The 24,042-nt window shown below is 39.1% G+C and overlaps 1 protein-coding gene across 3 annotated transcripts in view; it reads right to left on the reverse strand.

Annotated features, from left to right (window-relative positions):
* Window positions 1-24,042, reverse strand: part of FHOD3 (formin homology 2 domain containing 3) — a 412,474-nt gene that overhangs the window by 194,314 nt on the left and 194,118 nt on the right. For all 3 annotated transcript variants that reach the window (XM_059815484.1, XM_059815487.1, XM_059815486.1), the window contains exon 5: window positions 10,015-10,120. In XM_059815484.1, the coding sequence (XP_059671467.1) occupies window positions 10,015-10,120 (106 nt within the window). The remainder of the gene's footprint in view (window positions 1-10,014; window positions 10,121-24,042) is intronic.

Here is a 24,042-nt window from a genome sequence, read left to right on the forward strand (position 1 = left end):
TTACAATTAATAAATTCATAGTTTAAGGTGGTCTTCAACCCCCACTTTTTGTAAAACTTGGGAGGAACAGGATAAACCTGTGCTTCCTCTGGCTTTAGCAGGCAGGGACCCCAACCCACATCTCTTCTCCCTCTGGCTTCCATAGGGAAGACACAATAACCTCTCTGCCTTTCCAGGGCACCTCGGCTTTGCTGCCTCTCCAGGTCTGCTCAACCCCTGCCCATGCACCCACTGACAACCTTCATGTACATGTGGGGAGCAGGAGGATGCCAGCCCACGTTCTCCTCTCTTCACACCAATGCCACCATCAGTGGCTCCAGTCCTTGCGTACAGGAGGTGGCAGAGAGAGGAGAGGAAGAGGGCAGTAAGTAGCACTGACAGATGGTGAACTGGTCCTCACACTTCATTACAAAGCAGCAAAAAGAGTTTCCATCTTTTCCTATTCAACCTGTGTAAACACGCAGCTATTAGCTACTTCTGCCTTCCCAAGGGGCATGTGCCACTCCTTCTGTGCTCCTCAGGGCTATCCAGAAGAACAGGCAAGCAGAAACCCTCCCCAGCAGCAAACAGAAACTTTAATATTCCCATATACTCACTAAGATTATCCCTCACTGTCATCAGCCTATGAATATTGTACAGTTCTTCTTAGACACATGTGTATGAACACAGCATTTATGATAGGTTAATAATTAATAATGTGCTAATACATGCAAGTCCTAAGGCTTAGCTTTTAAATTTTTGAATAGTCTATTTTTTTTTACTATTTTGATGCAGTAGCAATCAGAGGCTTAAAGCAGGTCACTGCCTCATGGTAATGAAAATAGGTCCACTGCTCCCATTTTCTGATTGCACCTATGAGAACATGATCAATAGAAAATGCATACGATTGCACATTTACAAAAAATCCAGACAGACAGGGCTAAGATGCAACTTAAAATAAATCAAACATATCTGGATATGGAAATTAACTCTGAAGACATTTGAATAATCTCATTTTTGACACGTCCTTATGTCACACAATAATCACCTTCATGGAATAACAGTCAGCACTTTCTAGTTATCTTACACATTTGATCCTACTTCCCCCCCGCCCCCTCCTTTAAAGTCCTTAATTTTCCCTGCTCCTGTATCAGGGTAGAGCACTCTGCGTGGCAGCCTACAATCACCACCACAAATAGCTGTGGAAGTACCTAATCTTGAAATAAGAATAATCAAACACTATTTCCCAACCGTATTTTACCATGTTTTATGTGCGTATATTCAATACAAGTAATTCATAATGAAATTGCCAGCAGCCGCACACTTTGTGCAAGCGTTCATGTCTGTGCTGGCTTATGAATGTCGTTATTTTATGCACATTTTCTCCTTCTCTAATGAATCAGAATTTGGATACTTTCAGGCTAAAAGATCGCTACAAAAAGGCAGAAATACTCTGTAATATGCTCCTACCAGCTGGAATCGGTACATTGTTTTCAAGGCTTGCTCATGAAGTTTGAGTAGTTAAATCATATAACATCCACAATGGCTTTAAAGGCCCCCGGGACTACTTCCCAAGTACTTATTCTTTGCTTAGTAGTTAAGGATGTGCATTTTTCATGGTTCAGTTCCTTGTTTTACATGGGGTCTGCATAGCCTGAGGTGTCACATTTCATGGGAATTTCACAAAGCATAAAAAAAAAAAATTACACAAAACCTGAAGATTCATTTTCATGGAGACAGAAAGCAAGCCAAAGCCTCCCAGCCTCTGTCAGCTTTAAAAACAAGGGAAATCCATAATTTTATGGTGGTGTTATTGCTGAATTCCATGTAGACCATAAGAACCCTATATCCTTCTCACGAGCAGTCCCAACATGAAAGGCCATTTCATGTAACGCACAGAGCAAGGAACAGCTCTGTTTATTTGTAGATGTGTAAATTACTATAGGGTGGTTAAACTTTTGAACTCAAATTTGCTTCAGTGCCAATTCCCATCCCAGACTGGGAGGACTTGTACTGTAACGCTGTGTGTTAGGACCATCTGGCTCTGCTTCCAGATGGAGCACGGATCAGAATCACATCCAGGGAGAAGGGAGGGAGGAAGGAGAGGGCAGGGCTTCCTCCACAAACTAAGGGAACACTTAAGGTTGTGTTCGGTAGGAAACTCAGTGTAATGCATGCACACATCGAGTCTAATAAATATCATTTTAAAATATGCAGATGAGAAATGAAGAAAACAAGTGCTAAAAGCATAGAGAGGAAAGCAAAGAGGATGTTTTCCCTCTTTTTAAACTGCGTGGTTTCCAAGATCAAGCTCTCTGAACTACACTTGTACAAGTAAACAAATGCATTTAGTCTTAAAGAGATATTTGCAGAAGTGAAAGCGGATTCAGCTACCAAGCCAAGGAGGTTCAGTGTTTATATTACTAATCATGGAGATCGTATAATGTGCCCTTTTTTCTGGTACAATGAAGAGCATTGTAATCTCATTATTTCTAATCTGAAGAGTTCATGAACCAGGATGCCAAATCCATTTGTATTTTTTCATTCCATGGCTTTTCCAGATACAAAAAGAGGCACATCTTGAGGTTTCTGCACACACGTAGAGGGAGAGGCACTGAGCCGTCAGGTACAGGTCTGATTTTTCTGGGACTGTTACTTTTGATAAGAACTACAACAAATGGCACCTACAAAGCTCACTAATGGAAAGCTGGCAGCATAGCCGATATCACAAAGAGAGATGGCATGGCTGCATCACAGTGATACCGCATCTAAGCTCTGCAGTGCTGCTCATTAACAAGTCTTATTAGCACAGGTACACTAATTTGCTACTAATATGTTAGCACAGCTGTGGTTTGTTTGGTTTGGTGGGTTTTGTTTTGGGTTTTTTTGGTGGTGGTAGTGGGGACCGTAGGTTGTATCTCCATGTGGAGCTGCCCCATACTATGTGGGCATAACAGCTTCCAGGTGGAGTTGCCATCTGTTGGTATGGTTTCATGGGACTGCAGTCTTATGTCCAGCATAAAATGAATTATACAAATGTTCAAATCCCCACAGGACAAGCGTCCAACTCTCATATGCTTTCTGACGGACTCAGCAGAAAAATCAAAGAACTGAATTTACAGGGAGACTAAACCAGCAAGTCCCTCTCAGAAGCAACACTCTTACATAATCAAGCTTTAGGCACTTGATTTCCTTTTAAAGCACAGGCTCTTACTACAGCTGCTTCGAGATCACCTGAGAAGTTTACATAATTTTAAAGGACTGCACATAAGAAGTCAACTTGAATACGTAGAGGTATGTGCAAAAACTTCACAATCACATATGGATACCTGCACACTGAAGTTTAAGAGAATAAAATCAGGAAAGTTTTCATACTTGGCTTCAGGAGAAGAAAGAAATGCAGAGGTAAGCCTAATTTTGCACTGTCTGTTCCTATTTACTTGGAGCTGGGATACTTTTCTACAGCTGGAAAACTTTAAACAGTTCTTCGGTTCACAATGAAACAGGAATAACACAAAGGTATGCATGATACGCAGTATTAGCTCCATTTTCACCACTAAACTTACATTACTACCATCTGTTTTACTGCTGCAGTACCAACCCAGCAAGACACATCCATTTAGGATAGACACAGCCTCTCACAGACCTTGTTACTAGTCTTTGATATTTACATAAACCCTGCTAATGATACAATGCTTCATGTATATTTACCGCAGAAGAACGTGCTTCCCCATGCTAAATGCTTTGTAATACCTAACCTTTAACACAAAAGGCCAAAGCCACATAATCTATCAAGGTGAGAGAGGAAAATTCAAGAACACTGGAAGCATTTGCGTCATTGTAATAAGGAGGGGTCTTTTTGATAAAAACAGCCAGCCAATTCCTGGAAATGGAAATGGATCATCCGCCCTTACAGAGAGCACACTTCTAAACCCCAAACATTCCTAGTAGTAGTTGGCTCGATGCAGAAATGCCACCGGCTTGCTGGTAACTTCATGTCTGGCTTTCAGAACGAGAGGGTTATCAGCAACAGCTTCCACCGCTTGCTTGCAAAACCTCACCCTCACCTTCGACTTCCTCTAGCTCCTTGACATCTTCGGGCACAAAATGTCCCGGTGACAGACAGTAACCAGATGGTCTTGTACCATCCAGCACTGAGTTGTTTCAGGAATTTAATCTGATTTCCCAGAATACGCAGCACAGCCCTTCATTCTAAAGTTGGTGTGCAGGTGGGATCGCATGCCTCTGGCTTTATAAATAGGCCTAACCGTCAGTGGCTTTGGTACATGTCTGTGATTGAGCCATTTGCCTGTTGATTTAGAAAACCTGAGCCCCTGCCAGGGTATTCATCAGTGATTCTGACCAACTCTAGTGGCTCCTGTGCAGCTCCGTGTCTCCTAATTCCAACAGCAAAATCGCTTTCTACTTTACAATCAGTAGCTCTTACAGCAATTTCTTTTCACTTTTTGTTGTTGTCAGCTATGTTGCATACAACATACGAGTATGGAGTATGTCAGATCCCTCACCCAGGACCATCTTCTGTGCTTGCTCCAATGTCTGTAGAGACCGACAAGGACTTTACCACTTTACCAGAAGTAGAGTGGGCCCATGACATGAAAAACCAAAACTGATTCTACTGCAACCTAATTTTTCTGTCCAGATTATTAAATGAAGTATAGATTATTGAAGTTTTGGATATACCCTATCTTTAATTTTGGATTATAATAATGGTTTTGGTTTTTTGGGGAGGAGGTAACTTAAAGCAGAAATATTGCCTCAAATCATAACTCTTAGCCTCCTTTCAAGCACTTGTTTTCCTATATTTCTTCGTCTTTAAATGAACCAAACAACCGACAAACACCACAAAGCAAAAACCTAAGAACACGAAACAAAATGAAAACCATCTCTCACCTAGACTTTAAACACAGATTCTAATTCCCCATGTAAGCACGCAGCTCTCACTAAATCAGAGACCTGCATCCAAAGGCAGAATTTGATTCAAACCACGCAGCACAGACTGATGCTCTCATGTTTTCCTCAGCCTTAGTTCTTAGACATTTTGCACTGTAGCAAGGTCAAGGCCTCTTCCTCCTTGGACTGGACACCTACCTTGTGCTTTCAGACCACAAGAACAAACTCTAGCTTTCATCTAATTATGGACACCACTAAATACTAATTTGAATCCACAAGCAGGCAATTAGGGATCCAAGTACACAAATACACTCTGCAAAAAAGGCTAATGACCTTTTGACAACCTCCTCATTGGATGTGAGGGACAGACGGGACAGGATCCCACCAGGTAGAACTTCTTATATCATGGTGTCAGCAGACTGACCCCTGAACCCCCATACCTCACTTATTTTAAAAATATTTTTAAAACGATAAAGCCTTGGTCTATACAAGCTGCTCTTCTTTCTCACCTTCCCAATAGCACTAGCTATGTTAACAGAAAACATGAAGACTGCCATAATTCTACTGATTATTTAATTAGTCTGTGCTCAGCCATGGCATTTCATGTGTTGTCTTCTCATTCTGTGCAAGGAACAGAAGATTCCAAAATTATATCCAAAGCATCTTCAAAATTACAGTAAGACTTCCATTAATCCTCATCAATTGTGGACATTTTAATCTGTCTTTCACCCATTTCCATTTATTTTTGAATATTTAGGCAACACCCACCATACTGAGTGAAGTTTCATCACTGTTATGGATAACTGGCACTAAAGGGAAAAAAAGGAAAGTAAAAAAAAGGAAGCAAGCTTGTTTCTGTGGGGAAAAAAATCCCTCAAAACACAGAGTGTATTTACATCTCTGTAATAATTAAAAGCAATGCCGAAGAGTAAATTTAGGGTGAAGAACTATTAAGTATGGAGGAAAAAGAGCTGCTTTCTAAACTAGTCTTTCCACAGAGTAACTCTTGAGAGAAGCCCTGGCTACTGTTGGTTTAGGGCCTATACGCTATACCGTGACAACAAGAAACACTTCGGGAAAGGTACTGCCAAACAACCCTAGTTCAGGGGACCCAAGCAGAAATAAACAGTCACTCCTTAGCACTTGACAATAAACTGTCTGGATTTCTCAGTATTGTATGTAAAAGCCATACTTATCTTGTCTTCACTTACCCATTAAAGTAACTAAAACTTTTGTGACTCATATTTAGTCATTTATTTTGGCAGCTCGGTCTGTCTTGAACCAAATCAAAACCACTAAGCAGAAATTCACAACCAGGAAACATTAGAGTGAAACAACACAAACATTTAGAAAAGGGAAAGCAAGAAATAACCTTTATCTGGGAACTCATTGAACCACCTACAAACCGTACGTATATATGTATTTCCAACCTATTTTCCCTCCTAGGTCCAAAGCTATTTCTTGACGATTGCAGGCAAACAAGCTCACAGGAAATGCTCAGAAACCACTCAGTCAAGATGGGCAGCCCCACATGGGCAAGTCCTGGGGGCGGAGGAGGCAATGCTGTGCCTAAGGCTGCCATTTACTGTCACAAGCCCTGCAAGCTGGGCTAGGATCACAAGAGGAAAATAGTGAATTACACCAAAGGTGCTGGAGAAATGCGGCCAGAATATGGAACTAAGGAGAAATCCCATCCCTTTATGATTCAGGTTAAATGCAGTGAAAATAAGGAGGATATATTTCACTCCAAAAGGATCTGCAGGACAAGGACACCACAGCAGTAAGGCACAAAAATTCTAGACAAAGATGACTTTTTTTTTTTTTTTTTTAAATCTCTGTAACTTAACACTGAGTTTAAAGCTTACGGGATCACCTCAGGGGTAACTATGATGTATTTTCAGCGAAATTTATTAACCTATTCACCAGTACTCCAAGTTTAGTAAAATGCAGCAATGCAATAATATGCACAACTGTCACAAAAAAATCCAACCAATTGCTATGATCGTCCAAAAATAATATACCAGAAAAACACTCTTACATGACGTATTTAATGTTTCTTTTCAGCACCCTCCTCAATGTATTTGGATAAGATTGTCTGGCTACACTGTACTTCCAAACCTATCTTTATCTCATTGCACTTGCAAACCTATTCAGAAAGTACACGCTGGCTCCTGGAACTGCAAACCAGCTGACATAATGTTGGAGTTGTAACAAGCTTTGAACTTCCTGAGACACAATCAAGGCAAATTTAATTTCTGAAATAAAAATCACATCACACAAAAAAATCATATTATTGTAATAGATGCTAGGATACACTACCCAGAGAGAAACTTCAGCTTCTTGAACCAGCAAAACAGGGGGAAGAAAAAAGACCTGATTTCAGAAGACACCAATCCCTAAAAGCATCATCTTAAAATAAAGCTTTTAGCTCTATGGCTTACCTCCATATGGTTAGTTTTTGGTGGTGGTGGTTTGTTTGTTTTATATTTATTTTGAACAAGCTGTGACCACTTGTTAATAATAATGCAACAAGATGAGTTTGCAGTTTCCTTATTATGATGCTGTGGACATTGGCACCAAGGCTGTTTCATCATTCACTGAATTCAGTGGAACATCTCTAACTTGAGATCACGGACACCAAGCTCTTAAACACAGCACAACTAGAGAAGCCACACCAAAAAAGAGACCACTGTGATCTCCCTGAATTCTGGATGCTTTAGGGCATATCCTAGTAACAAAAAAAAGCAATCAATATGGAAGGAAGTTTTAATTCTTCTCAATCCATACCTACATGATGTCAAATGAGATCTCAGTAAGACGAAGGCACGCGCAATAGTGTGGGGAGATCACTCAGATGTGACTGACTTCTCTGCTATCAGCAGATCACTCTGTCAACTGTGAGGCTCAGTGCCCTGGATCTTATCGGACACTGGAGCATAAAAGCAGCAGGGCTATCCAGTGTTTGGATTATGAGGCCACTTGGATACTCAGGTAGTGTAAACACAGAAACACAGAATCACTAAGGTTGGAAAAGACCTGTAAGATCATCAAGTCCAACCATCAACCAACACCACCATGCCCACTAAACCATGTCCCACAATGCCTTGTCCACACGTTCCTCGAACACCTCCAGTGAGGGTGACTCCACCACTTCCCTGGGCAGCCTCTTCCAGTGTTTCACCACTCTCTCAGTAAAGAAATTTTTCCTAATATCCAGCCTAAACATCCCCTGGTGCAACATGAGGTCATTTCTTCATGTCCTGTCACTAGTCACTTGGGAGAAGAGACCAACACCCACCTCTCTGCAACCCCCTTTCAGGTAATTGTAGAGAGCGATAAGGTCTCCCCTCAGCCTCCTCTTCTCCAGGCTGAACAACCCCAGTTCCCTCAGCCGCTCCTCACAAGACTTGTGCTCCAGACCCCTCACCAGCTTCGTCGTCCTTCTCTGGACACGCTCCAGCACCTCAGTGTCCTTCTTGTAGTGAGGGGCCCAAAGCTGAACACAGTATTTGAGGTGCGGCCTCACCAGTGCCGAGTACAGGGGCATGATCACCTCCCTGCTCCTGCTGGCCACACTACTGATACAGGCCAGGATGCCGTTGGCCTTCTTGGCCACCTGGGCACACTGCTGGCTCATATTCAGCCGGCTGTCAACCAGCACCCCCAGGTCCTTTTCTGCAGGGCAGCTTTCCAGCCACTCGTCCCCAAGCCTGTAGTGTTGCATGGGGTTGTTGTGACCCAGGTGCAGGACCCGGCACTTGGCCTTGTTGAACCTCATGCAATTAGCCTCGGCCCGTCGATCCAGCCTGTCAGGCGTCCTTGATTTGAGTTTTCAAGATTTGGCTGCAAAACCCAGCTGAAGGGCAAAGACATCATCCAGCCATGCTAGGGGAATGTCGAGCTGATAAAGGAGTAAACCCCTAGACTGAAGGCCAGACTGTCCTATACAGCACCTTTATTTTTCTTCTAGTCAGAATTTTCTGAGAGCACCTATGGCCAGTTTCCTCTCAGATACTACTTCTTTCAGCCGTAAAGAAATTCTCTTTTCTTTCACACGTTTCTGTGTCCTTGTCTAGTTTCATTGTGGTTAATAGTCTTTTACTTTTGAGTATATACAAGCTACTATTCAAGAACATCTGTGGTACTGGTTTGGTTTTGTATACACCTCCAAATGCTGGTATTTGTACAGTCTAATCTGCAAGTTCTTTGCATGAAGCTGCACTTACTATTTGCATCCTTGCTTTCAATAACTTCGCATTGCTGGTTCTTACAAAACCCTTCTCCTTATTTTTTATTTGTTTTACTCCTCATTTTGCAGTTTGAGTTTTGGCAGCTAAATACATCAAAGTGACATTTTTAAAGACAGCTATATATACGTTAGTTTAAGAAAATTCAAATGAGCAATCCACCACAACTATGTATTCATTAGCGCTCCCTATTTACTTTGACATCATCCAGGGGCAAAGATGCCTTGGTGTGACTGTTCTCCCCTCGCTCATAAACCATCAAAATACTGAAGGAACTCTCCCAATTTGCAGCCTAGGTTTCCCAGTTAGATGAAAATCACACACATTCATTTGGGCCACAATACAGTAAATCAGCTTTCTAATCCAGCAACACACCTCTGCCGTATCACTCTCCAAACCCTTTGCCAGTTATCTTTTAAGTGCAAAGAATGGAATGTAAACCTCTGATTACCTGTTTAACTCTAAAATATCAGATAGCTAAAAGTTGTTTCCAGCCAACTGACATTAAGCTATGACCATCTCACTGTTTATTCCATAGATTCCACTATTCCCACTCCAAGAAATTATTTTGCTCTGTGCCCTTTGACATTTTCAATTATCCAGTGAAAGCTTTAGGATGCTTTTTCTTTCTTAGAATCACAGATTTTCAGTATAATCTACAAGAAAAGCTGGACAATGGAGAGACTATCAATATTTGAATTTTCCAATTCACCCTGTTCAGCGGTGAGTATTAATCCCCCCTTAATTTTCCTACATTCAATGCAAGAATCGGGACTAAACTGAGAAACGTGTTCCAAGACTCTTAACACGGCAAGTTGCAGCAGACCTGTGACAGCTTCAGAGCAATAAAAACAACATTTGGATGCATTTCCTTTACCTCTCAGGATGTAGTTCTGATAATTCTGGTCGGCCTCAGCTCCCACTTTGATTAAGCAAGTCAGACCTTCTGCGACAACAAACTCATGAACCAAGTCCTTGTCATCCTGCCACAGGAGAAAGAAAAAGCTGTTTTAAAATTTTGAAAGACAAAGAAACAGGATATATCATAATGTAAAACCAAATGCATGCCTGCAACGTTGACTTTACTTTTCAGATGATGTAAGCAAGTTGATCTGAAAGTTGTTACAGAGAAGACCAGAAGCAGATTCTGAACTTTAAAATCAGAAATACATTAATGCAAAGCAAGAAAAAACAAGATTTTACCTTTAAGTCAACTACAGAAGATTAATGTCCATAAAACATGACTTTTGATTTTTTCATTAAGAGCTTGCAGACATTCTACCTGATATTAAATTCTCATATCACATAAAGAGACATCCTTAAAGCCTTAAAGTGTCAGTATCAACAAGAGAAGGCCATCTATATGGCTTAGCATAATTCCAGTTTCAGTATTTGAAGCGCATACAACAAAACTTTTAAATTAGTGTTAACTGCAATGTAATATTATATTCATTATCTTAACATAATATTAATTCATTGTATTTAGAACAGGAAAGTATAGTGTTGAAACACTATATTGCATTCCCACATTATGATAGAAACCACAGGGAATGTAAGAGAAAATACTCATTATTTGATGGGAGTTAAACTTGTTAAAGCAACTCACCTTTTTTTTAAACTATCAGTCCTTTACTCAGTGCAGCAGGATGACCCCTTATCACATACCAAGTAGAGGAGGGCTTTGCTAGGCGCTATATGCACAATACTATGCGAAGGAGCTATAGCACACCATATATAAGCTTGCCTTCTCCTCTTATGGAAAGCTCATGTAGACAAACAAAAGGCTACTAAAAACTTGATTAAACAGCACTTAATGAATTAGCCATAAAAATTAGCCACAAAACCAATTTAAAATATTAATGGAAGATAAGTACTCTGTGGACAAAATCATCATAATTGCCGAGTCCCTTCTTTTGATTATTTTTAATACACGTTTTCATACACAACATTGTATTAGATAGAAATTTCAGCTTTCTAATAACACAGCCCTGAGAAGCCAAGATCCAGACAGTAGATAGTTTCGTTGAGAGTGATTTCTGAGTTCACCGCATACACTTAGAAAACTGCCAAGGGAAATAAAGTAATCAAGTCCCTTTTAGTGTGACAATTCACTTATTACAAAGTTTTTTTCAGCCTGACAGATTATTTCTTATGAATTTCCTTCTTTCACCAGAGCTAAGTTATATAATTCTTAAAGGCTGAGCAAACGGGATATTTAAAATTGTAAGGTGATCTAGCAGTTTGTAAGAAATGTAGAAATGATGAGAAGAATCTGTTTAATGTTTCAGGAGAAGGTAAAATTTATTAAAATAATTTAAATATCTATTTTACAGTCATATATAAACACACAAATTTATCACATGATAAAGGTGATTTAACCTTTAAAAAGTATATAAAGAGGAAGCATACAATCATTCCCCACATCTTTGCAAAAGTATATTGTAAAACCCCATAATATGTTAGATAAAATCCACTGCTGTGCACACTAAAAATTTTATCTATTTTTTTGTCTCAATGTTTTATTTTTTGAGAGTGTTATTTTTTTCTTTAGATAGATAAAAGCCTTGATAACGTTTTCTGAATAGCTAGGAAGTTTACAAACTCCCAGGTCGGACCAGGGCACTACAGACGCAAGCACTTAATTTTATGAAGACAACAAATTTCTTCTATCTATTCATTTGCCATACTCAAAACACAATGGGATTACTAGTAGAGAAGAGGACGAGTACACAATCAATCTACCTGTTAATACAGGACACCACTAATTACATTCTGATTTCCTCTGTTGTACGTAACAGTGTTTTAAAGGTGCCGGCACAGATGCTCCTCTGCTGCCCACCAGGGAATTCCCTTTGCCATTCCAGAAGACAATTGAAGAACTAAGACAGCTATTTACATTGAGCAGCTAAGGACCTTTTTACAGCAGGGGACCTCTGGCTGGCACAGAGGCTACTGTACCTCTGGCCAAGCCACCAACCCAAAGAGCACGTCCCAATGAACGGCACAGGGGCCTAGGAAAGGGCACAGTCAGCCAAGACATGTGAACCTCTGCCTGTTCCATCCCGAGCAGTGGCCTCTGGCAAAGCCCTTTCCAAATGCCATTGCTGAGAGGACCGAACTCTTAATTCTGAAGCAATTTATCTCAATTTAATTTGTGCAGCAAGCGATGCCAAAATTCACAAGGTGAACATCCAGAACAACATTTTACAACAACTGGAGTCCTGAAGAAATTAGAAAAAGACACAAGATAAAAAGCTTTCTAATGATCAAAGCCATATCTCAGGTTCATTCCCTCCAAACTTGGGGTACTTGATTTAAAATCAAGCAACTACAAATAAATACATAAATAAATATGCATGCACGTAATACATAAATCCAAATCACACTGGACAGCAAGCAACATTCAAGCTCACCTTGTATGATGGAGAGCCGCCTCCAACAGAGCAGAGAGGCAGAACCATACACAGGGACCCCAGAGGAGTCTCCTCCCTGGCCACCCCTCGGAGCCAGGCAACTGCTCCCTCCCATACATCCCTTTGTATACAGTGTTTTTAACTCAAAGAAACTTGAGTAATCTCTTGTTCTTCAAGAATTTTGAATCTTATTTCTCCTAAAACTCAAGAGAGAGGAACATATCCCTGGAATTTGTCAGCTACGCTTAAAATAAAGTATATTCAGGGTTCAGGTACACTAAGGCTACACACCACGGTAATTCACGAGGAGTTTGCACACCTAGAAAGTGAGTTACACTGTACACCAAGGTCAATGGTTAAAAATTCCTGGCTACTAAAGACAGAAGGTGCCAAATTTCCCCTACCCAGAGTGGGCAGTGGTGGGAGCAAGGGCAAGGGGCAGAAAGGACAGGAGTACGCAGAATTTAGGAAAACTAACAGAAATTGGTAGCATAGCGCAGAATCAAGAAAGCTATGAGGAAAGCATGCTCCAAAATAGTTTTTCTACAAATCTGATAACAAATAGATGCATATTTTATTGGACAACACCGCTGTCTAATTTAAAAGAAACAAGATATGTAACAATATAAACTACTGAGTGAAGTAACCACAATTATTTTTTCAGATGGCAATGGTGTCCTAGCTCAGAGCACACTTCCTTGTTCTTTAAATACCTTTTGTTGATACTTGAGTGGACATTTTGATTTTGCATCAAGTGTGTTTGCATCGTCCTTGAGTTGAGAAAAAATCCCATAAATCTATTCTGGATTGACTCACAGTCAAATAAGTAAGACTGGAAAAACAGGAAAAAGGAGGAATAACTGTGGTCTGCAGATTCCAACATTTGTTAATAGACTTAACATGCCTGTTTGAGAAAGATAAAAGGTATTTGGATGATATAAAAAAGTCTCTATGCTAGAGAAGTTAACACTAGTTCAGCTTCAGAGACCTTCAGGTTGAATCCAAAAACAAAAGAAAAATTTTAACAACACATAGCCATTAAGGGTTGCTGAAATTCAGTGAAAAATAAAAACTTAAATACCCATTATAACTTTAAGATGAGAATGCATATTAGAGTATCACCTGGGGAAGAATTAGCATTTAATTCTCAAAATACATAATGCTAATCTGTTTTATGTTGGTGACTTTTTTTTTTTTTTTTTCAAAACAAGGACCTTCTCAAAGCAAATTGTGAGATCTGCCTTCTGGAACTTTTTAAATACAGCCTAAGGACTAAACCACTACAGCATAGAGTCATCCTTGATTGAAAGGAGATATATTGCAGGGGAACAGCAGAGGAAATGAAGGGGAGGAGGGACTCTAAGCAGACTGCTTTTGGAAAGCACTGAATAAACAAATCAAACCTGAATTAAAAAAGGCTTTTAAGGTACTTCTACTTTCCCAAATAAAAGGGAAAAAGAAGGTGTAATGAAGCGGAGTACAAACACATCGTGCTCTAGACATAAATCTGAACTCAGTACATTATCTATCCCATCATGTATATACGATGAGAGGAAAGAAGCAAACATCTGGAATGTGCAAAGAAAGATGAAAGGCATCCAAACCCATACGTTCTACATTGAAAGGAGAATGTTTACATCAATTTTGGTCTAGGATAATCTTTTCAGAGCCATTAACTCACTGACTTGCCAAATTGGTGACCTCAAGAGTAAAGGCTACTCTCTAGGAGTGGTAAGAGGTTCAGGTTTCCAGGAAAAGAGCATTCATTGTACCGAATATATGGTATGTGTGACAATGATATGTACAAGTAGCTGCCGCATGTGTGTGGTAACAGTTAAAAGGAGGCAGGGAAAGGTTGTCATTTGCTATGGAAATGGACTCCTCCACTAATATCACAAAGATTTATGACCCCTTAATCAGCAGGCATTAAAGCACTGATGAGAAAAGCAGCAAAACACAGGCAAAGCTCGCTAAGCTTCCTGCTAAGCTCCTGCAACCGTAAAGATTGTGCAGTGACACAAAGGCTGGCTATTTAAAATCTTTATGAAAAGATACCAGTGGCCTTGTTAGATAACTATATTTTATGCGTTTATTCACAGATTAGGAACAGATCCTGTCCCTTTCTTCAGGCATCTCAGAAGGAAGAAAAAACAAGATAGTGTATGACGCTTTGTAATAGAGCTCTATTTTTGTCCAATGTGTAATGAAAAAGACATTAACTATATTCCAACTGATGAGTTTAAAGCTTGCTTATGCGGTTGACAAAATGCACAAATCATACTTTCACCTGCATAACTCAGCCTAGCTATTAAAAAGACTCCACGAACCCTGTGATCAAGCAGTCTATACAGTACGTTCATGTGCCACTAGAAGAATAAGAAGTGTGGGCAGGATTCCCTCCTTTCCTACCCGTTCTCCTGTCTCTGTACCATTTGATATATTCTCTAATGCAGTTTTGTGGGGTCTTAGCTGAAGGTGGAGGCTGAAGACTTTTTTTTCAAGGAATGGCACTCTGCAAGAATGCATCTTATCTAATGTGCAGCTTCCATGTGCAAAGATAAATTGTTTACATACTGTTAAAGATAAATCTTTCTGAAGCCTGCTATTTCTGTGCACCATATGTTTGAAAACTTTTACCCAAAGCATGATTATTTTTCTGCCACAAGAAAGTTGCTTCACTTCCTAATAAGAATCAAGGTTTTGGAACACAGTTTCTCAAGGGCAAGTTTTTTTAATTTTTTTTTTTTTTTTTTTTTTTTTTTTTTTAAGTAACAAGCACTGGTGAAAGCTCTATTCCAAGTCTTTGGGGAAACTGGATTAGTAACTGAATATTCACAGTTGGATATGCACATACATATTTCCCTCTTACGTGGCTAACAGCTGTGCAGAGTAGTGTCTCTCCAAGAAATCATAACAAGATGCTTGTCTATGAGATTTCCACCAAGGAAAACCTCATTTTTATGGTTTTTTCCCCTTCATAAATGATCCCATTGTTTCTGGTTGCTTGAGCATTCCCATATTTAATCCTATGCTGTACAATCCTCTCCTTTTTTCTGTTACAAATTTAAACATTGCACATGTTATAATGTTAATTTCTTTAAATAAGGAACCACAGAGTTCCCCAGCCTGTGCCCTCCACATGACACTTTAAGGAGTGAGCCAGCAATTACATTCTGTACCGACCAAACTTTCCAAAATGCAGAAGTTGCAATAATCCAGCCTAGAAGTGAGAGCAGCACAGGCAGCTGGGGTACCAGTCATAGCCACGAGAATCTTCTTGCTAAGCTTTGCTTATGGGCTTACAGAAGGGGACTGCACTCACACTGAGCTCCAGCAGTTGATGCACTTCACCGTCTGTCTGAGGAAGAGCATCCCTCTCTGCTCTGTCACTCTACAACATCCCTATTAAGAGAGATTTAGTCTGATTCTCAGGCCAGCTCTGATTTTGTCTGTAGACCAAAAACGGTAACTTCACAAAGATATACTGCATTCCCATTTTAACGTTGTGATAATTCACCTAGGCAAACGACAAAGTGAATATTGTCAATTCACCGTGCAACGTAGCATAAGAGGAGAAATGTAAACCCCACTGGATTCAAAGCGGAGGAGCATCCTCCTCTGCTGCCTGAAATCTTGTGGGACAAGACGCTGGCAGCATACCAATATAGAGTCCTACAGGCAGAAAGGGCACAGCTCATTCAGACACTGCCTGGCTCCAGAAATAAAAATTACTACTTTTTAAAAGGGGGAGCTAGGGAAATCTCTATTCATTGCTATATTCATCTATCAAACAGTATGCTGGGAAAGTGCACTGTCCCCACCCTACGTTAATACATCAGAGAGAGGTCTCCTTGGAAACCCGTCTTCCTCAGATTCCCCTGCCAGGAGCACACGCTGCACAGCAAGGAGGAAGAACTGAAACAGAAACCCCACATGATTATGCTCAATGTGAAAAAAAATAAAACTACAAGGAAAAATACATGGAACACTAAAATGCCAGTGCACTTGCAGAAAGTCCCCCCAAAAATATAAATTGTGGCCACCCTTTTTAGAACTGCAAAAGACATTTTTTCACCCTTTCTTTTTGTTTTTTTTAATCTCCTGCAAAGTCAAGATAGGATCACAAAGTTCAGATGGTTTTAGGAAGATTAAGGGTTAGGGATTAGCCTTCATTCATTTGGGGATGTAAATTAGCGGCAGAGGGACAGCAGCTGACTGGTGAGGAAAAGGAGGAAGGAGGTTGCAGGTCAAAGAGCAAACCATGCGCGACTACAGGCTTTTGCTGGCATAAATCTCAAATGACAATACATCTGGTGCTCTACCACAAGAAAGTAAGATACAGGACTATTGGCCAATATATTTGAAAAGCCTCCTCTGTTACTGAGCGAATAAAGGCGGAATGATAAAATCTGAATTTCTGTTAGCAATAGCATCAATGATGGGTAGGTCCTTATTCCACCCTTCCTACTCCTAATAGTGCAAGGAGAATAGAAATCTACTGATCTTCTTTCCTAAGCATTCCTCTGGCTCTCGCAAACCCTCATGTATGCAAACCCCCAAACAACCCCATAGCTTGCTCCTAACCTGACTGCCCTGGGCAGCAGTAGCAATGTGGCAGTGCAGGGCTATGACCAGAATGCACTTCCATTACCTGAGAGCCTTCAGGTCCACAGGTTCACCATATAATTTCAAATGCTTATACGATGCTCTGCCCCAGTAGCAATGGAAAATTAACAGCCAATTCCACTCAGCCCTCCTTTCAGCTGCCTAGCTCTGCGACCCCAGAGTCTACATTAGAAATATAACACAATAAAGTCTCCACAAGAATATTTTTAACTGTTGCTACCTGCCTTCAGTATGCATCACATCTCCTAAAGTTACCCGCAAAATAATTGCTCCCATTGACAAGACTACAATGATGTAGTCATAAAAGAGTTATGCTGTGCTCTATTAGAAACAGAAATCCCAGGCCATTTCTGGAGACCAGCTTTTTTACTGGCTAAGCAACAGGTTGCATTTTATAGATCAAGATTGGCTTGCAACATTTGCAGTTAGAAAAGCTCATTTTGGCTTGAAAACTGAGTAAACTTACTCAGGAAGTGATTGAAGGCGCATGGACCGCCAAGATATAATTTATAGTTACTTTCCCACACTTTAAACTATAGTTCTGCTCTTTGGACTCCAAAATTACTGCTATAATTAAAACACTAGATTGCCAATCCAGAAGTGCCTGATACTCTCTAGTTCAATTGTCACTGTTTATTTCAGTCCATTTTAAAAGCCAAGTCATCTATTGCAAACGAATCTGGAATGAAATCATTCCAAAAACATACACGCACGCACATATATAAACACATACGTACATAAACTTAAGTCCTATGAGTCCCTCAAGACTGTATTGCTATTTCAACCTAAATTATTTAAGCAGCTACAAAACAATTCTATGTATGGACCAGATGAGCCAGTGGTTAAGCAGGCAAGTCTTTTATCTGTGTGCTGACTCCACACTCCTTATATGCCTCTTTCCCCCGGCCTTTACACCTTCCCAACTCATGGCACGTACATCTGTGTAGAAGCATGACCATAACATGATATAAAGACATCAGCATTTTAACGCTGTTCTTTTTTTCCTATTCTCGCATCTATTTATATGGAGCAACATTTTACAACAGCATGCATGACCATCTCCCTTAACTTTCAGTGGGGTAATATATTTAAGCAATCTGCAATGCAAAGTTTGGTTTCTACTGATGATTACAATGAAAATTCACCCTGAAGTATCAGCTCTGTTGCACATCCTTCCCATGAGTCAGTTGCCTAAGTAGCAATCACCAAACGCCAGCAATACTTTTTGCCATCCTTTTAAGCACATCTGTGCCAGCTAATGATAACACTATGCCATTAAAATATTAAAAAAAAATTTTCTTTCTTTCCAAGATGAAAACTTTTCAATTACAGACCATGATATTGTTTATTATGGATTTCCACCTTGGCACCAATAAAGAGATACAGAAATTCACCCAAAAGTAAAGTGTTTGATTTGCAGCCATTAATCTCCCTTCAGAAATACCCTCAGTCCAGAAAGTAAGTATCATGTTGTTTCTCAAGGACACATTTTGTATTGCACTAAAAAAGCCAGCAAAACAAATACAGCTTTGCTGGTGTTCCCTGTTAGCAAAGCAGAGAAGCTGCAACACATTGTTTCACACCTCCTTTACATAGGGACACATTTTAAATTGTATGCCTTTCTGCAGTTTCTTTTGGATAGCTGAAAGAATACATGGGAGCAAAAGAAATGTTTTAATAGTTAACATAACTTTACAAATTAAAATGCATGAAAACATCACCAGTATTTAATACCTTGAAACAAATACGCAATTCTCTTACAGACAGAATTTCTTCAAAGCTTGAGGATATTGGGAAGTACTGTAATCCGAAAGAGGTTCAGACATATTTGGATTTTTTTATCTGTCTGAATTTTTAAAACTATATAAAACTTGAAACAAGACATTTGTATGAATAACTTTTCCGTAATGCAAAGACTTCTCAAAGTCTTTCTCAAATTTCTTACATTCCTCAAATGACAGGTATGGAGATACCTAAGATATCCAGCATTAGCCATGTAGCTGTCCCAGTAGCTGTCCAGCATATGAAAAAAAAACTTGAGGAAATAAGATATAAGAATAAAATCCTGCTTTATTACATTTGTTGAGATTCCTCAGAGTCAAATCAATGTTTATTAGACATAGTTAAGATATGCTTAGAACATCAAGTTCCAGCCAGCAAAAACAGAAGAAAAAGTATGGGAAAAGGTAGACAACCAATACTGCATACTTCTATGAAAAGATTTAAATGTTTAAAACTTTCTTATCAATCTCTTATTTTTTTCCTTTTTTAAAAAAGTAATCTTGTCTAATGAAATTAAAAGTAACTTCTTAGAATAACTGCTCTTTCCTATTGGGCATCCATGAAAAGAGGATAAATTTAAAACCTGAAAACTTCCAGTTCGTATTTGTATCATTTTATCAAGGTCCAATACATCATTTATTACCACCCATTTCCCATTCATTTATTACTTTTTCTTCCTTACTGAGATGCCTCTCATTTGTGTATGAATGAAGAATTGGTTATTTAAGATTTTGAGTTTCCCTTCATAAAGAGTTATCTTCCTTTTGGATACATATGACCAACTCTTAGAAGACCAAGAAGAAAAATCAGCATACAGTCTTTCACGTTGAAACTTTTCTGATAGATGATCAGTTTGTAAAAGACATGTATTGGCACTTAGGTGTAGGGAAGGAAATAGAAGTTTGCACTGCTAAGATGAAAACAAAGATATCTTCAGTGGATGTAACTGAGATCCCCAAAGAATCACTCATGTCTTAAGTTGATTAAAGACAAATTAAAATTTAGAGAGGGAAGGGTGCTTAGCCTGCACAGTGAAGTTGCTCCTATGCCATACTTATATTCTTACTTTCCTCGGTTACCAAGATCAAATTATTGTGATCCTGCCTGATCTTCATCATCTTCTCCAAGAAAGTTCCACTACCCCTTTACTCTGAACATGGTATTTTGCTTCTGCAGTGACTTTGGTCATTAACTTCACTACTTTCATATAACCTGCCTGATTCCTGTATCAGATGAGGGAGCTGCAGGTATAGCCATCTTACTGTGACGATAATGCTTGCTTCTCGTGCTCTCACTGCACTTAACCTTGCAGTTGCATGATGCCACGTTCACCTGAGAAAGATCCCAGAGTTACCATCAAGTTCATCCACTGAAAATGGTGGGCTACCTGTTTGGGTTGTACAGAGCAATAAACTGATGCATTCCGTCTTTCAGGAGAGGGAACTGAACTGTCCTACCATTCTTAAAACAGGTTGAAAGAAACAACATGGAAAAGAAAGTCTATTACTATTTCAGCAAGTTTAACCATTTGGAAGTAACTTTCTGCTCTCAATATTTTATTATTTCAGTTAATGAAGGCACAGATAATTACAGGATATTTTCCCCAGATAACTTTTTTTTCCCTGTGAGTGCAAGAAGCAAGCGAGCAAAAATAAGTCACATCTCAGTATCAGATTAATCTCTACAATTATTAGCCAGAAAAGCTTTGGTTGCCTCCCCCTGTAAAGACAAAGCATTTAGTGGTAATTGAACAAAAAAAGACCTGCTGTCACTGTCTCTGTTTACCACATACATCTACCTGTATACACTCAAACACCAGGTAAAAATAACACTGAAACTCAAGACATTTTATGTCATTGACTTGATGGAGACAGAATTTCATCCTTTGCACCTAGAGTAGGCAGCAGATACATCAATATGCTATGGTTTTTTCCTCCCAGTTAATAGTGGAATTAAAAATTACTAGAAAAGTCACCTAGACCAGAACCTACCAGAGATATTCTTCATAGCAGCTAAGCAACAGATCAAACAACGTTCATGCATTGTATTACATACCTGAGGAAGCTAAAGTAGGTAGGTTTCATAGAAAACAAGGTTTCCTGTTTCAATTCAAAGATTCATACAGATTAGAGAATGAATAATGATGGCTTCCCAAGTTTTTAGGCTACCCTTGTGGTGGAAGTAGTTCACATTTTATAGTCTCATTAAGAACCGTTTAGACCACAGCCCGTAACATTGTCTAGGCATGAAGATGACACTCTGCCAATGAAATTGAGGAACCAATTTTGACATTTAATGGGTCATATCTATTTCATGTATAATCTCTAGCCAGTAATAAAACATATCCTTTGTAAAACAGGATTAAACAGATATGTAAACTACTACACAGAACTATGCTGAATTCTCTTTTTCATGACTTAATCAAGAACCCTTCCAAGAGGGCTCTTAAAGGGGAGACGTGGCAGCCTGCCTCACAAGTGATGACAGCAGCCCCTAAATCAAGTGTTATACAGCTTCAAACCCTAAGGAGTCATCAGTCATGCTTGCAAGAGGGGAAGGAGCAGCCTCCTTCCTTGAGATCAATGAGGCAAACACAGAATACTCCTTCTGCTCTCCGAAGGATGATTGATGACTCCTTAGCAGCTGAAGTGTGTGACATTTGATTTCACTCACTGATAAGATTGTGTCTATCCAAACACCTTCTAGTTAATGTTTCCAGGGCCCCTACATAGCTGCTGTTTGTGACATTTTACACAAAGCTCAATTGTTCAATGATTAATGAATTTCTCAACAATAGAAGAAAATTCTGTAAGAGAATTTTGTGACTGTTGCCCAATATTCTGATCACAACACAGAACGGGAACCTAGACTCCTCAAGAAAAATAGTGGGAGATCTGCTGCATTTGTCAAATGACACTTAATGGGGAAAACAGTCCTAAAAGAAAATTGGCTTTTTTCCTTAACACTTTCAAACATACCCTTTAGGTCTGCTTTCCAGAAAACCTAATGCATTGATTGATTAAAAATTTTTCCAAAACTTTAAGAAGCAGATTTACACATGATTATAGATTTTAACAGACTTGAAACATGCTGCATAGCTTTCTTATTTTTCTTACACCACCATATACTTATCTACTTAATTCATATTTTGAACTGATGCAATCAGCATGATTTGAAACTATGCTTTGTAATGCTTTGTAACTACAAGGCACACTTTTGTTTATAGGTTCTAAAACATGCCTGCTTTATATTACATCTAGTCATATTAGAAGTCTTGTTAAATAAACTTTTTCACTATCATGTAAATTGCGCAGCACTATTTGCATAGATTATGGTGCTCGTACCCAATTTTCATGCTTTTAAGACTGATATTGAATTAAATGCTTTAAGCAGCTCTATTTTTATCTCTCTTATGATACCACAATCAGGAAATGCACGAATGTTTTTCAACCCTGATTTTATAAGTGTCATGTTCAGCTGGATTCTGCCCCGGATGCCTTTGGGAGTTCTAGCACTTCGCACAAAATTCATGAATCCCTGATAAATGCAAGAACTAGGCAGCTCAGAAGTCTGTCAGAGAATACATTCAAAGGGAGCTAAATTGTACTTCAACAGGTTGTCAATTATATCTGTATTTTTTTTTTCAGTTCTTTTAAGGTCAACTGCTTCATATACTTCTAGTCTGAACATTACTTTCCTTACTCTGTAAGTTTGTTGGTCAAAAAGCATACTGGTGAGTCAGAAGAATAATACTGCAGCACAGTCCAGCAAAAGACAAGGAGTGTGGCTATCTTAATCCTTCAGAATGAATGAGAGGAACAGAATGGCATTACTGTCAAAGAAAAATGCTCCATATAAGCTTTAGCATTTTGCCAAAACCAGCCCACTAGAAGAAACCAAAGAGTAATTCCAAGTTTGGACTTGCCAAATGAATCTTTCATTTAAAATCTGAAACAAAGGCATTGCTTTTGCTGAACATTACTAAGCTTCGCTGAGGCCTCAGCATGAAAAACCAAGAGCTCCAACTATTTGGAATTCATATTTGATGTAAAACTTGGGCTCGTTCCCACTTAATGCAAAAAGAGACTACACATTACCTTGAAGCTCTTTAAGTTAAAAATCATACTGACACAGAACTGTGCCAAATTAACTCAGCCTGTTGAAATGATTATAAAAACATGGTGTTACAAATGGTCTTGGCACTTGAAGATACGATGGAGTCTTCATAACGCTCTGAAAATTTGTTAAAATGAAAATAAAGAGTAGCTTTGAAGTCAACTTTTTATTTCTGAAATATTATACTCTTAAGGAATTTAAAATACTAAATATAACGAGATACAAAATCAAACAGGTATTTATGTTGAAAAATACACTTTTTAAAAAACTTCTAACATAATGATAGAATTCCAATGCTGACATACTTTAATGTCACAGACTAAAAAATAAATTAGGTATGACCTTTTGGACAATAGTGTTTGGTCTATAAAATAACCTTATAATATTACATTGTATTTTTCTTCACTAAAAAATATAAATAGCTTTTCTTTCTAAAGCAGATATAAAAATCATCTTACATTCTCTCTCATGGTTCATTATGAGATAAAGTAAAATCATACTCAAAAGATGCCCTTCGCAATGCTGGTAACTGTTGTTAAGGACAGTGAAGTTGACAGGTAAACAGAAGTTTACATCATACAGAGTCTCATTTTCCAGTTTGAAGTGTACTACCTCAAATACTTGAGCACATGATATGAATACTCTCCAGCTTGAGGAAGACTTCTCCTCAACTATCCACTAATGAGAACCTGTATTTTGAGAGTATATGAAGATTTTTTGAAGGGTATGTGTGTTCGACAAACAGCCACAGTTCTACCAGAAGTACCTACTTAAAGCAGTAACAGATAATTCCCAAATTCCTTTCCAAATCGCATACATTAGGAAGCAGGGAAGTCGAATTCTTCAAGGAAAATTATGTTCTGAAACTGTCAGACAGGCTTCACTTAAAAACTAAATTCATACAGAGATACGGGTTTGTGTGCACTGCTTTTCCCTTCCCTCTCATTACCCTTCAACCCAGTCAACTC

The sequence above is a fragment of the Gavia stellata genome, chromosome 3 (genome assembly GCF_030936135.1).
Source record: "Gavia stellata isolate bGavSte3 chromosome 3, bGavSte3.hap2, whole genome shotgun sequence".
Taxonomy (NCBI): Eukaryota; Metazoa; Chordata; class Aves; order Gaviiformes; family Gaviidae; genus Gavia; species Gavia stellata.